The sequence below is a fragment of the Postia placenta genome, assembly GCF_002117355.1.
Source record: "Postia placenta MAD-698-R-SB12 unplaced genomic scaffold POSPLAscaffold_6, whole genome shotgun sequence".
Taxonomy (NCBI): Eukaryota; Fungi; Basidiomycota; class Agaricomycetes; order Polyporales; family Adustoporiaceae; genus Rhodonia; species Rhodonia placenta.
The window spans coordinates 2,197,217-2,208,224 of NW_020169837.1; the positions used below are offsets into that span (position 1 = coordinate 2,197,217).

Genomic DNA, 11,008 nt, shown 5'->3' on the forward strand with positions numbered 1-11,008 from the left:
GCAGGCTTGCCCTGGGCTGAGCCCAGGTTATGGGGCTGTGTCCTCGAAGCATGCAGAACGTAGACCGATGGTTGATGTATAGAAAGGAGTAGAGAAAGTACCGACAGAAGGAGCCATCAATGCTGGATGTAGTACTTGAGATGCAGATCTGGCGGCGGTGATCTGAGATCCAGTCGGAGCGGAGGTGGCCTCGCGGTGGGCCGTGGACGCGTCGCGCCACAACCGTGATCTGATCGTGTTCTGGGTCTCCCGCCTCAGCCAGTTTGACTAATCGCATGCACCAATTCGAAGGATCCCCGGTTTACTGGCAGAAATCTACACACAGTACATGACGTCAATCCTGTATCTTCCTTGCCAAAGTCTGAGAGCAATCTGCGGCTGTTGGGATCAGCAAAATAAGACCAGCATGCCGTCCTGTGCAATGCTTGGGGGCCCTGGTAACAGGAGTCCAGTGTTCACAGTCTCTTAGATTATCTGTCGTTCTTCTAGCTCGTGTAGGGGAATCAATGTCAAACTGTGTTTGAAAAAAAATCACATTGGCCTCCTCAACGTCATGGTAAGCCTTGGATAACATAATATTGGTAGTGAGCTCGAGTGGCAATGACCATTGAGGCCCAACACGGGGAGGGAGGAGTGAACACTGAGCATGGTGACAGTATGCAAGAAAGGAAACACCTCCACGACCAAGCTCAAACAATATCGCTGCAAGTGCACTGACATTGCGTACTAGTACATTCAGCGCAAGTATATCTATTAAGTCCATGTCAAATGCAGCCTGATGTACATCACCAGGTAGATCCGGCACCCGCAGTGGATACTCGATTTACTCTGAAAGCGTGGCTGCTGACAAAATTGTGCGTCTCTGCGATTCTTCTACAGGCTGATGCCGCTGGGTATTCATCGTCTTGAGTGGGTCTCCTGTGACTTGATTCAACAATGACTTACAGTCGAGTGATGCAGAATACAGAGACAGCAGCTTTGCCGATTCAGGATCCTCAGCCCATTTCGTGATCTGAATGTGCCAGATTGACTGCTGCGCTGCCCAAACAGCAGGGGGTGGGGTGGCGTGCCCGACCGATTTCAAGTGCAGTATATCGGGGTACCAACGTGGTCATGTGTGAGAAAGACTGTCGATCCAATGCTTCGGGTACCAGTCCGCGCCCGTCGGTAGCCCCCAGCCACATAGTTGGTTTCTCGGAAATGTGGTTCAGCAAAGTTGTGTACGAGGAACACCGGCAGCATAGATGTCTTAGGCATCCGTGAAGGTATGCGATATCCCTGTCATCCAGAGCCAGTTTGTTCCAAGAAGGTCACTTCGGTGATATGTAGAAGCATGACTTACATGATCCACTTTTGTAAGTGAAGTCAATCTCACGTCTGCGTTGTCCGCTGCCATCGCAAGGTCACAGCCACATCCATGTCCAGCAGCAGTTGGATTGGTACATCCGCATTCTGATAATCGAGGACCTATGATTCTAACATTGACAATAGACTCGCATCACGGCATGTACTCCATATATAATGGAACCAATAAGGCATACTCAGTGTGTTGTCACAATGAAGTCGTCGATATCACCGCTATCTCCCCTTGGGAGTATCAACCTGACTTGTGAAGGCCTCGCTGGTATCCTCCTACCTATGCTCTCTGTACTAGTCTGTCTCATCACCATGGTCATAATTTCGTCAATCTTATTTCCATACTTCAATGACCCATACAAACTTCGAGTGTACCCTGGACCATCCCTCACGAAGTTCACATCTGGCTGGGCTTCTTGGGTCATCAGCCACAACCGATGGTCAGAGACTGTGAATCTTCTGCATCATCAATACGGTAATATTGCGCTACCCATACCTCATCAGATATTGCTCAACTCCCTTACCATGCAGGCCCTATCGTTTGCCTCAGCCCCAACAATGTCTCTATTGCAGATCCCTCTGCCTTCGCAATCATCTATGGCCACTCATCTGGTGCATTGAAGGCACCCTTCTACGATACTTTTGCAAATTTCAGAAGTTGGAACCTATTCAACACGTGCAACCGTGCAGAGCATTCGCGCAAACGTCATGTCGAGGCACACATGTTCGCGCCCCAGAGCATCCGGGAGTTGGAGGAAACTGCTCATGTGCATTTCCAGGTACTTGTGCGTCAGTGGGATGCGATGTGCACACATGCAGAGAAGGCAGGAAGCGGAAGTGCTGAAGGGGCAGTTGGTACAGTTCCCTGGAAGGTGCATGACAGCAGAGTCTTTTTCAATTGCATGCTTTGTAAGGGTTTATCGTTGCATTGCATTCGACATCTGCAAACTCGACAATGCCTACACAGGTCTCGCGTAGCCCATGTAGGTCTCATAGGCATATTGCCAGCCCCCCATCTACAGGAGTCCTGTGTAGCATAGCGGTCCTACAGGAGGAGTCTGTAGCCCGGGAGTCATGTAGACATGTAGGCACACGTAGACAAAGATGGATCCCGATTGCCATCATTACATTACACAGCCTAATCTAGCTCGCTGCTTGGTAATATATCATAATTGTCAAACATGTTGAATTGAACTGGAAATATGAATCAATTTGTATGCATCTATGTTTACTGTGATACAGTACATATTTTTTATTCAGGATCCTCGGGTTTAAACTCCATACAGCATAGATACATGTAGAGTGTAACCAAGCCAGCAGCGGCTCTTGATAATGGACACCACACACATGGCCGAACCTGAACAGCAAAATGCGGGTCGCACAGTGTCCTTGCCCTACGAGTTTCGGGACAACTAAGTGCTCCTTGCCGACGGCGCTGGGGGCGGTCCTTGCGCGGCGGATGCTGCATCGGTGGTCCAACAATGAGGCAAACGAAAAGAACAGTGTAGAAACGAGTGTTGGCGTCGGGTTCGAATAAGCGAGCATGAAGGTTTATGTCACGAGTTGGTACGGCGTCTAGCCGTTTTTTAATTTTTTCCTTTTCGCGGGCTCGAACCCGCGACCTCTGTACTACATGCCTGATATGGACGCGTTGCTACCTACTGTACGATTAGATTAGATGAGTGGCAGTGCGCGGCACAGCTCAGGCACCGCTGACACAGCCTCTCTGACTCACCGGCCCCCAGGGCCACGTCAGCATGCTGCGCATGGACCAGCTGTGCATGGACCAGTGCGCACAGCCTCCCCTAAACTTCCCCTGTATATAAGCCGGCCTCTGCTGCCCTAGGGACCTCAGTTTCGACCTCTTGTCCCTAGGTCAGTAAGCCTTCAGTTGTATTCCTTTTTCCTTACCTAACTAATATATTATCTTGTCCCTAGCCTTAGGTTTGAGCGCTGCTCACCATCGCTTCGGTGAGACTCAGTCGAACGCCCCCAGCCTTTAGATTCTCTCCTGTCACTTGACCTCAAGTCGCGACAGTTTACGGAAGCGAGCGGCGCGGGAAAAGATCAAATACGAAGCGGTTTGTCTCGTCCTCGGGGCGGGGAGGCAAACGCGCGAAGTAATTACATGCGAGAACTCGGCCTAATATAGTAAACACTTATCTAAATCAGGTATGAAGGAACAAGGTACTATCGCGCCGCAGCGCGGCACGTCGGCGAGCCGGTAGTCGGGCATGCGCTCGCCCGGTTGTTCCAACAAACAGGGAGCCGGCTATCGACACCCCCATCTGATCCTGTGCTTCACGCTAGGCGACCGGTGGCTTGAGACAGGGCAGGAATGGCGGGGTACCAGGAGCCAGGTTGCACCACTCAGTGAAATTGGCGAAGTCTTCATGATACAGTATGGCGGGACTACGACTGCAGAGCCTAGCAGCGCTCATTTGTGGTGCTCACTTGCAGCAAGATTGTTGTCAGACAGGTTGTCATCCTGTGCAGCTGGCGGCAGCTCGTTCCTGAGTGAGGCCCATAGTCTGTAGCCTAGGTCGGATGATGGCATGAAAAGGAGACTTGGACACTCACCTAACAATCTGCAGTAGCTCCTGCTGCATGTGCATATGAGCTTGTGAATGTTGCACCGAGTATTTGGCACATTGGTGCAGCGAGTGGACTTGTGCTTCAAGTAGCAGACCATATGCCGCACTTCATAGCTCAACAGATTTTGTTCTCTACTCTACATCATGATATGAAATCTTTAAATTCAAAGACCACGTGTTGCACTGCGCAAAGATGGATAAGCAGCCAAACTGGGCGGGGGATTGTTCTGCCAATCTACCCATCACGTTGATGGCTACAGAGGCTCGCAGAGGTATGCTCGTCCTACAGATGTCTCGCATAGGATGGATCTCCTATGCGAGACAGCTATAGATGGCGTGTCCTACCCGAGGCTACCGTAGAACCTGTCGCGACTTGAGGTCAAGCGACAGGGGAAAACCTAAATGCTGGGGGCGTTCGACTGGGTCTCACCGAAGCGATGGTGAGCAGAGCTCAAACCTAAGGCTAGGGACAAGAAAATGTATTAGTTAGTGTAAGGTAGGTAAGAGAATACAGGAGCTTACTGACCTAGGGACAAGAGGTCGAAACTGAGGTCCCTAGGGCAGCAGAGGCCGGCTTATATACATGGGGAGATAAGGGCAGGCTGTGCGCACTGGTCCGTGCACAGCTGGTCCGTGCACAGCATGCTGACGCGGCCCCGGGGGCCGGTGAGTCAGAGAGGCTGTGTCAGCAGAGCCCGAGCTGTGCCGCGCACTGCCGTCCTATCTAATCTAATCGTACAGTAGATATGATGCGTCCATATCAGGTATGTAGTACAGAGGTCGCGGGTTCGAGCCCGCGAAAAGGAAAAAATTAAAAAACGGCTAGACGCCGTACCAACTCATGACATTACCCCCCCCCTCAACGGCGCATGACCTCATGCGAGGCACCCTTGCCCATCTCCCACCCGGAGCGGCAGCGGGCTTCAGTTAGCGGCGACGGCATCGGCTGGAAGTTGACACCACCAAAGATAGCAGCATTGAGTCGACGAGGGGTGTTCGGGTTCTTCCGGTGAAAGTCGGCTATGAGGGCCGGCGCATTGGCAACATTGCGCGCCGGTTCCCATGATGTATGCGAGTCGTCATAACCCTTCCACTTGATGAGGTACTGCAGCTGACGTCGGAAGATCCTTGAATCTTTGATCCGCTCAACCTCGTACTCCTCGTCGCCCTCAACCTCGATCACAGGCGGCTCCTCCGGCTCTCTGCCCGGGATCTCGCTACGCGTGTACTTGCTAAGCAAGGAGACATGGAACACCGGGTGCACTGGCACCGATTTCGGCAGGACTAATTCGTAATCCAAGTCTCCGAGCTTTCGCCGCACGGCATATGGTCCGAGGCGTTTGGGACTGAGCTTCTTGCTCGGCTGTTTCAGCCTAAGGTTCCGGGCATCAAGCCAGACCTTATCCCCCGGTGCAAAGACCGGTGCCTCCTGCACGTGTTTGTCGTAGTACACCTTCATGCGCTCAGCAGATAGCTCAAGCGCTGAGCGCGCATCATCCCGAATCTCCTTCAGGATCTTGAGCCGATCAGCAGCAGCGGGCATCGTGGACATCGGATTGATCCGAACCTGGATCTCAGGATTGTACCCTTGATGCAGGAAGAAAGGGGAGTGCCCGGTCGCGGAGTGAACTCGGTTGTTCAGTGCGAACTCCGCGAGCGGCAACTGCTTCGCCCAATCATCCTACCTGTGGCTTGTGAAAGCACGCAGGTACTGCTCAATTTCCTGATTCCAGCGCTCAGTCTGGCCATCTGTCTGGGGGTGGAATGCTGTGGACAGCGCCGGCTCGATTCCCAGTCCCTTGTACACCGCATGGAGATACTTTGAAGCGAACTGGGGACCTCGGTCTGATATGACCTTGGCCGGGGCCCCATGATGCTTGAACACATCGCGGATGTACAGGTCTGCCGCACCTTCTGCCGTCAGGGTCTCATGACAGGCTGAGAAGTGGACCTGCTTTGTGAAGCGGTCGGCGGTAACCAGGATCGAGTCGAACCCATCAGACTTCGGCAAGCCAACAATCATATCCGTGGTGATGATCTGCCACGGGCGCTCGGGGATCTCGTTCGGCTTCAGCGGACCCTGGGGCTTGGCTGGGAATGTCTTGGTACGGTTGCACACATCGCAGGTGCTTACGTACTCATTGACAAATTTGGACATCCCAGGCCACCAGTAATTCCACGATACGAGCTCAAGGGTTTTGGCACGACCGCCATGACCGGCGATCGGCGAGTCGTGGTGGATCTTGACTATATCCCGCCGGAGCTCCGCGTTCTTTGGGATGTACACGCATCCGCGGAACAGCAGGAGCCCTTGTTCGGCATTCCACTCCTCAAAACCCCTTTGCAGCCGGGGCGGCCCGAGGTCCTGCACCTTTTCAAGTGCCTCGGCCACCTCCTGATCCTTTTCCGAACACTCCCTAATGCGCTTCAGGAGCGACTGATCCGCTGTCACGGAGGCATGACCGCGCCTGGCGGAGGCGATGCGGAACCTTTCCGGTTTGAGAACTACCTGATCGGTGTTATCGTCCTCATCGCCGATCTGATGGTTGGATCGACGTGACAGGGCATCAGCCTTTCCATTGGATGTCCCGGCCTTGTGCGTGATGTGGAAGTCGAAGCGAGCCAGGAACAGCGACCATCGTGCTTGACGACGCGTGAGATGCTGGGATGTACGCCAGTACTCGAGATTCTTATGATCGGTTACGATCTCGAACTGATTGGGTAACCCCTCGAGATAATGGCGCCAGTCATCTAGTGCCTCAATGATCGCAAGCATCTCCTTATCGTAGATCTCGTAGTTGCGCTGGGCGGGGTCCATAGCGTGAGACCGGAAGGCGATGGGGTGCCATTTGCCGTCGTCCTGCTTCTGCATCAACACGCCGCCAGTGGCGTAGCCCGAGGCGTCGACTTCGATGCACGTCTCCCGGTTAGGGTTGTACAACGCCAAGACTGAAGTCGTCGCAAAGAGTCGTTTGAGCTCATCGAAGGCGTGTTGCTCCTCTTCGCCTCAATGCCATGGGTCGTTCCCGGTGAGCCGGTCGAGTGGTCGCGAGATCTTAGCGAAGTCCTTAATGAAGTGGCGGTAAAAGTTGGAGAACCCCCGGAACTTCTGGACATCCTTTTTGTTCCGGGGTACCGGCCACTCATTGATTCCTTTCAGTTTCGCGGGATCCATCGCTACCTCATCGCCACCAAACACATAGCCGACGTAGTCGACCTTGGGAACATCCCATTCGCACTTTTCAGGCTTCAGGAACAGATCATTATCCTGAAGGCGTCGAAGGACCTCGCGCGTGACCTTATCATGCTCCCCCTGATTGGTGGAGAAGATGAGTATGTCATCTAGGTACACAAGGACCTTTCCGCCGACAATGAGATCATGGAAGATGTCATTCATCATCGCCTGGAAGGTCGCGGGGGAATTGGTGAGGCCAAAGAACATCACCAGGGGTTCGTAAAATCCCCGGTTAGTCACAAAGGCGGCTTTCCACTCATCACCAGCTTTGATCCGGACATTGTTATATCCCCATCTGACATCGAACTTGGTAAAGAGCGTGGCGCCACGGAGCTTGTCCACCATCTCGGCGATCAGCGGCAGCGGGTAGCGATTTTTGACTGTGATCGCGTTTAATCGGCGGTAGTCCTGCACGGGTCGAAGCGTCCCTTCCTTCTTTTTGATGAAGAAGAAGGGAGACGAAATGGGCGACTTTGATTCCCGTATGTAGCCTTTCGCCAGCTGCTCCTTTAGGAACTTATCGAGTTCCTCCTGCTCATTGTTCGATAAGGGATATACCTTCGAGTGGAACGTCGAATAGCCGGGCACGAGCTCGATCGCGTGATCATAAGGCTTCCTTTCGGGTAGCCGTTCTGATGCTTCCTTGGAGAAGATATTCAGGAACTCGTGGTACTGTTTAGGTACCGACTCCTCGGCGGTCTTAACGACCTTCTTTTTGATCTCCTCCTCAGCGAACAGCTGGGAGTACGTATGCCCTGCTGCGACGAACAGCTGAGGGGCGCCAGGAAGCGTGATACCTTGCTCCCAGGCTTCAATCAAGTCGGCTTCATCCCACTCTACTTCTGCCGGATCTTCTTCGGGTTCGAAGTCCAGGAGTACCTTACTCCGGCAAGCGCCTATAACCGACCGTTTGGACTTCGGCGAACACCTGCGCGCCGTGGGCCTGACCCCCGTATCATGTGCAGTCGCTGCTTGCTCCATTCGGCCAGTCTTCCTGGCACTACACGTTTCAGGGCATCGCGACAATTTGAGGGAGCCTTTCTCCCAATCGATCTCGGGGTTGTGCTCGCGTAGCCAATCCAACCCAACGATCACATCCTCTGGACCAATGTCCGTGACCGTAAACACCGTCTTCTCGACGTGTTCTCCTATCTGCATCTGTAGCACTGCTACTTCCGAGATGCTTCCGTCTTTGTTCAGGGTGCCGTCGATATTGTATAGCGGAATCAGCTCCTTCAATTTCCGCGTCTGCACCTTATTTTCTACGATAAATCGCTTGTTGATAAACTTCGTGGTGGCTCCGCTGTCCACCATAGCGATTACGTCTTTGTGCCGTCTTTTCCCTTGGAGTCGAACTGGAATGTGAAAATGTTGGGACCCCTGGTCCAGCTCATACACCATTGCAGTTGACAATACGTTATACTTATTACAAGATGATACTCGCGGCCCGACGCGTGCGGCACGAAGCGCGGACCAGATCAAAAACCCTCCTCCTTCATCGCCCGATAGTGCTCGAGCTCCTCGCGCATCGACTTCACCTGTGCCATTAAGTCCGCCAGCTCCGATTGCTCGGATTTCGCTGAAGCGGCACTTATACTTGCCGAGGGTGATGTCGTGACGGGGGCGCTTGTCGCGGCCTGGGTGGAACCCGAGGCAACCGTAGCCCGTGTGTCGGCGTGTTTTGTGTAAGGCTTGTCCTTACAATTGGGGCACTCAAAGCGTCGGTACCCTTGCTTCCCACAGCCAAGACAAGTGCCAGGGAAGTTTCCTTTTCCGACGGCTGCATTGATGCTGGCCGAAGCTCCGTGTGACTGGGGCGCACCACCACGTGCCCCACTGCGTCCTCGACCTCGAGCCGAGAAGAAGTTGTTCAACTCGGGCCGTCGGGCCCGACTGATGTCGAGGATCTGCTCGACCTCCGTGGCGCGCTTGTCAGCGTCTTCCCACGTAGTAAACGTCTCGAGCTCGATTTTGCGGTAGACGCGGGAGGGGATGCCGCTCAGGTACTTGTCGCGTAGTTCCAGGTCCCCGTACCCGGAACGGTCCGCCGAACCCTTGAACAGCGCAGAAAACTCCGCAGCAGTGTGTTTTTTGCGGACCGACTTGTCCGCGCAGAGTTTGGCCAGCTCTACCTGGGCCGCTGCCTCGTCATCGAGGTTGCCGAAGCGGGCTTTGAAAGTCGTGGCAAAGGCCGCCTCATTTGCAAAGGGGGTCGTTACTCCCAGAACACCGAGTTGCACAGATACGAGTTGGGCGAAGTATGGAGTAGCCCAGGTGCGGGCGTCACCGTCGAGCAGGCTCAGTGCAACCTGCACCTTGAGTTCAATGGTGGTCAACGACGTGTTGACCAGCCAGTAGATGCGCAGCTGCGACAGGAACCTGTCGCATTCGATGACGGTTTTGCCATCATATCGGAGGGGAAGGAGGAGCTTTAGAGTGTCCTTATCAGGGGGGGACGCTGGTGAGGACATTACCGGCGACGAGGGGGACGGAGGACTGCCCGCGGGCGAAGACGGCTGTTGTGACTGTCCGCCGGGCGAACTTCGAGAGGAGCGAGTGCTCGAGCGGCCTTGCGGCGACGACAGCGGTGGAGGCGACGGAGGAAGTCTGGTGGCGGGGTGACGTACGACAGGGACTGGAGTCGAGGACGAGATTGCTGACGACGAGCTGGCCCAAGTAACCGCTGGACTGTCGCGGGGCTCAGGCTTCGGGTTCCTTTCCAACCGTGACCCCAAGGAGGACTGGGAGATCGTTTGAGGGGTCGCTGTAGGCTGTGCGATGACCTCAATTCCTCGAGGGAGATTGGGATCTCCTTGTGCTTGACCTGTACTGGCGACAGGTTGGGGGATGCGGGTGCCTGGGGACGCAGGTCGGGAAGGAGCTGGAGTGACGTGGCGAGATGAGGATCTCGAGGTGCCAGCATATCGAAGTGCCGGGCCGCGGGGGTGTTGGACTCGTCGGATTGGCACGTAGCGCCCTTCGTCGGTAGTGATGGACCGCGGAGTACGATTAGGGCACGGTTGCCGATCACAGATGAAGAAAGGGGCTCGGTTTCCGTCACTTTCTGGGTCATCGCGGGAGACATCGATTTGCTCCTGGGTGTCGAAGGCGTGCTCAAGTCGAGAGCAGTCGAAGAATTCGTCAGCCATGGTGATGGGGGGAGGAAGGGGAGGTGCGCGTGCTACGAAAGGCCGTGTTAGACTAGCTTACACCTACGGCGCCCGAGGTAACACTAGGGTTCGCAGTTCACGTGGGGCCCAGTACTGCTTTTGGCTAGTATGCAGCAGGAACCTATGCCATGCGTCCGTGAGGACAAGTACCGCCCACTGAAGTGCAGGTACTGAATGAAACATTTGTCTTTCCGTTCTATTCCTTGTACTACTAGCGCCCATACTGGCGCCTGTCTTAGCGCTCACCCGCAGGTTGAACATTATGTAGCTTACATAATGGGGTCCGTGCGCACTTCGTGCCTGATATCGTACCACTACGTTTCTTTCTTCACTAACACGACCACATAGACACGATGGTCCGTGCGCAGTCGGTACTTGTATAAGTAGTTGTACCATTAGTCGGTCGAACCCTAAGTTCGACCTGGTTATTCATTCAAGTCTCTGCTCCTCTTCGCTTGGGGTAGTGGTCATTCTCGACTTCCTCGCTCGATCTTCAGGACGACGCATTGTCCATAAGTCCTCGCTCGTCGTCTACGAGTCAGGCATCAATAATAGGAGTGTAGACCGTTGTATCAAAAGGTCGAACTTGCTAAGCTACGTTCCTAGTTTCACCTAGTCAAACAACTCATCCACCATCACGTCAAACACGCAGT

General features: G+C 54.1%; 3 protein-coding genes across 3 annotated transcripts in view; 2 read left to right on the plus strand and 1 right to left on the minus strand.

Annotated features, from left to right (window-relative positions):
• Positions 1-1,638: 1,638 nt before the first annotated feature.
• POSPLADRAFT_1140655 (hypothetical protein) lies at positions 1,639-2,396 on the plus strand (the record flags this gene model as incomplete). The annotated part of the gene is made up of 2 exons (XM_024485202.1): positions 1,639-1,831; positions 1,888-2,396. 2 exons carry the CDS (start codon positions 1,639-1,641, stop codon positions 2,394-2,396), a joined length of 702 nt encoding a protein of 233 aa, XP_024339906.1.
• Positions 2,397-8,663: 6,267 nt separating this feature from the next.
• POSPLADRAFT_1141899 (hypothetical protein) lies at positions 8,664-10,538 on the minus strand (the record flags this gene model as incomplete). Its single annotated transcript, XM_024485359.1, has 2 exons — positions 8,664-10,386; positions 10,477-10,538. The coding sequence occupies 2 exons, from the start codon at positions 10,536-10,538 to the stop codon at positions 8,664-8,666; spliced, it is 1,785 nt and encodes a 594-aa protein (XP_024339907.1).
• Positions 10,539-10,708: 170 nt separating this feature from the next.
• POSPLADRAFT_1056467 (hypothetical protein) overlaps positions 10,709-11,008 on the plus strand; it is a gene marked incomplete at both ends in the record, with an annotated part of 1,850 nt that continues 1,550 nt past the window's right edge. Inside the window, one exon of the mRNA XM_024480777.1 lies at positions 10,709-10,726. Within this exon, the coding sequence (XP_024339908.1) occupies positions 10,709-10,726 (18 nt within the window). The remainder of the gene's footprint in view (positions 10,727-11,008) is intronic.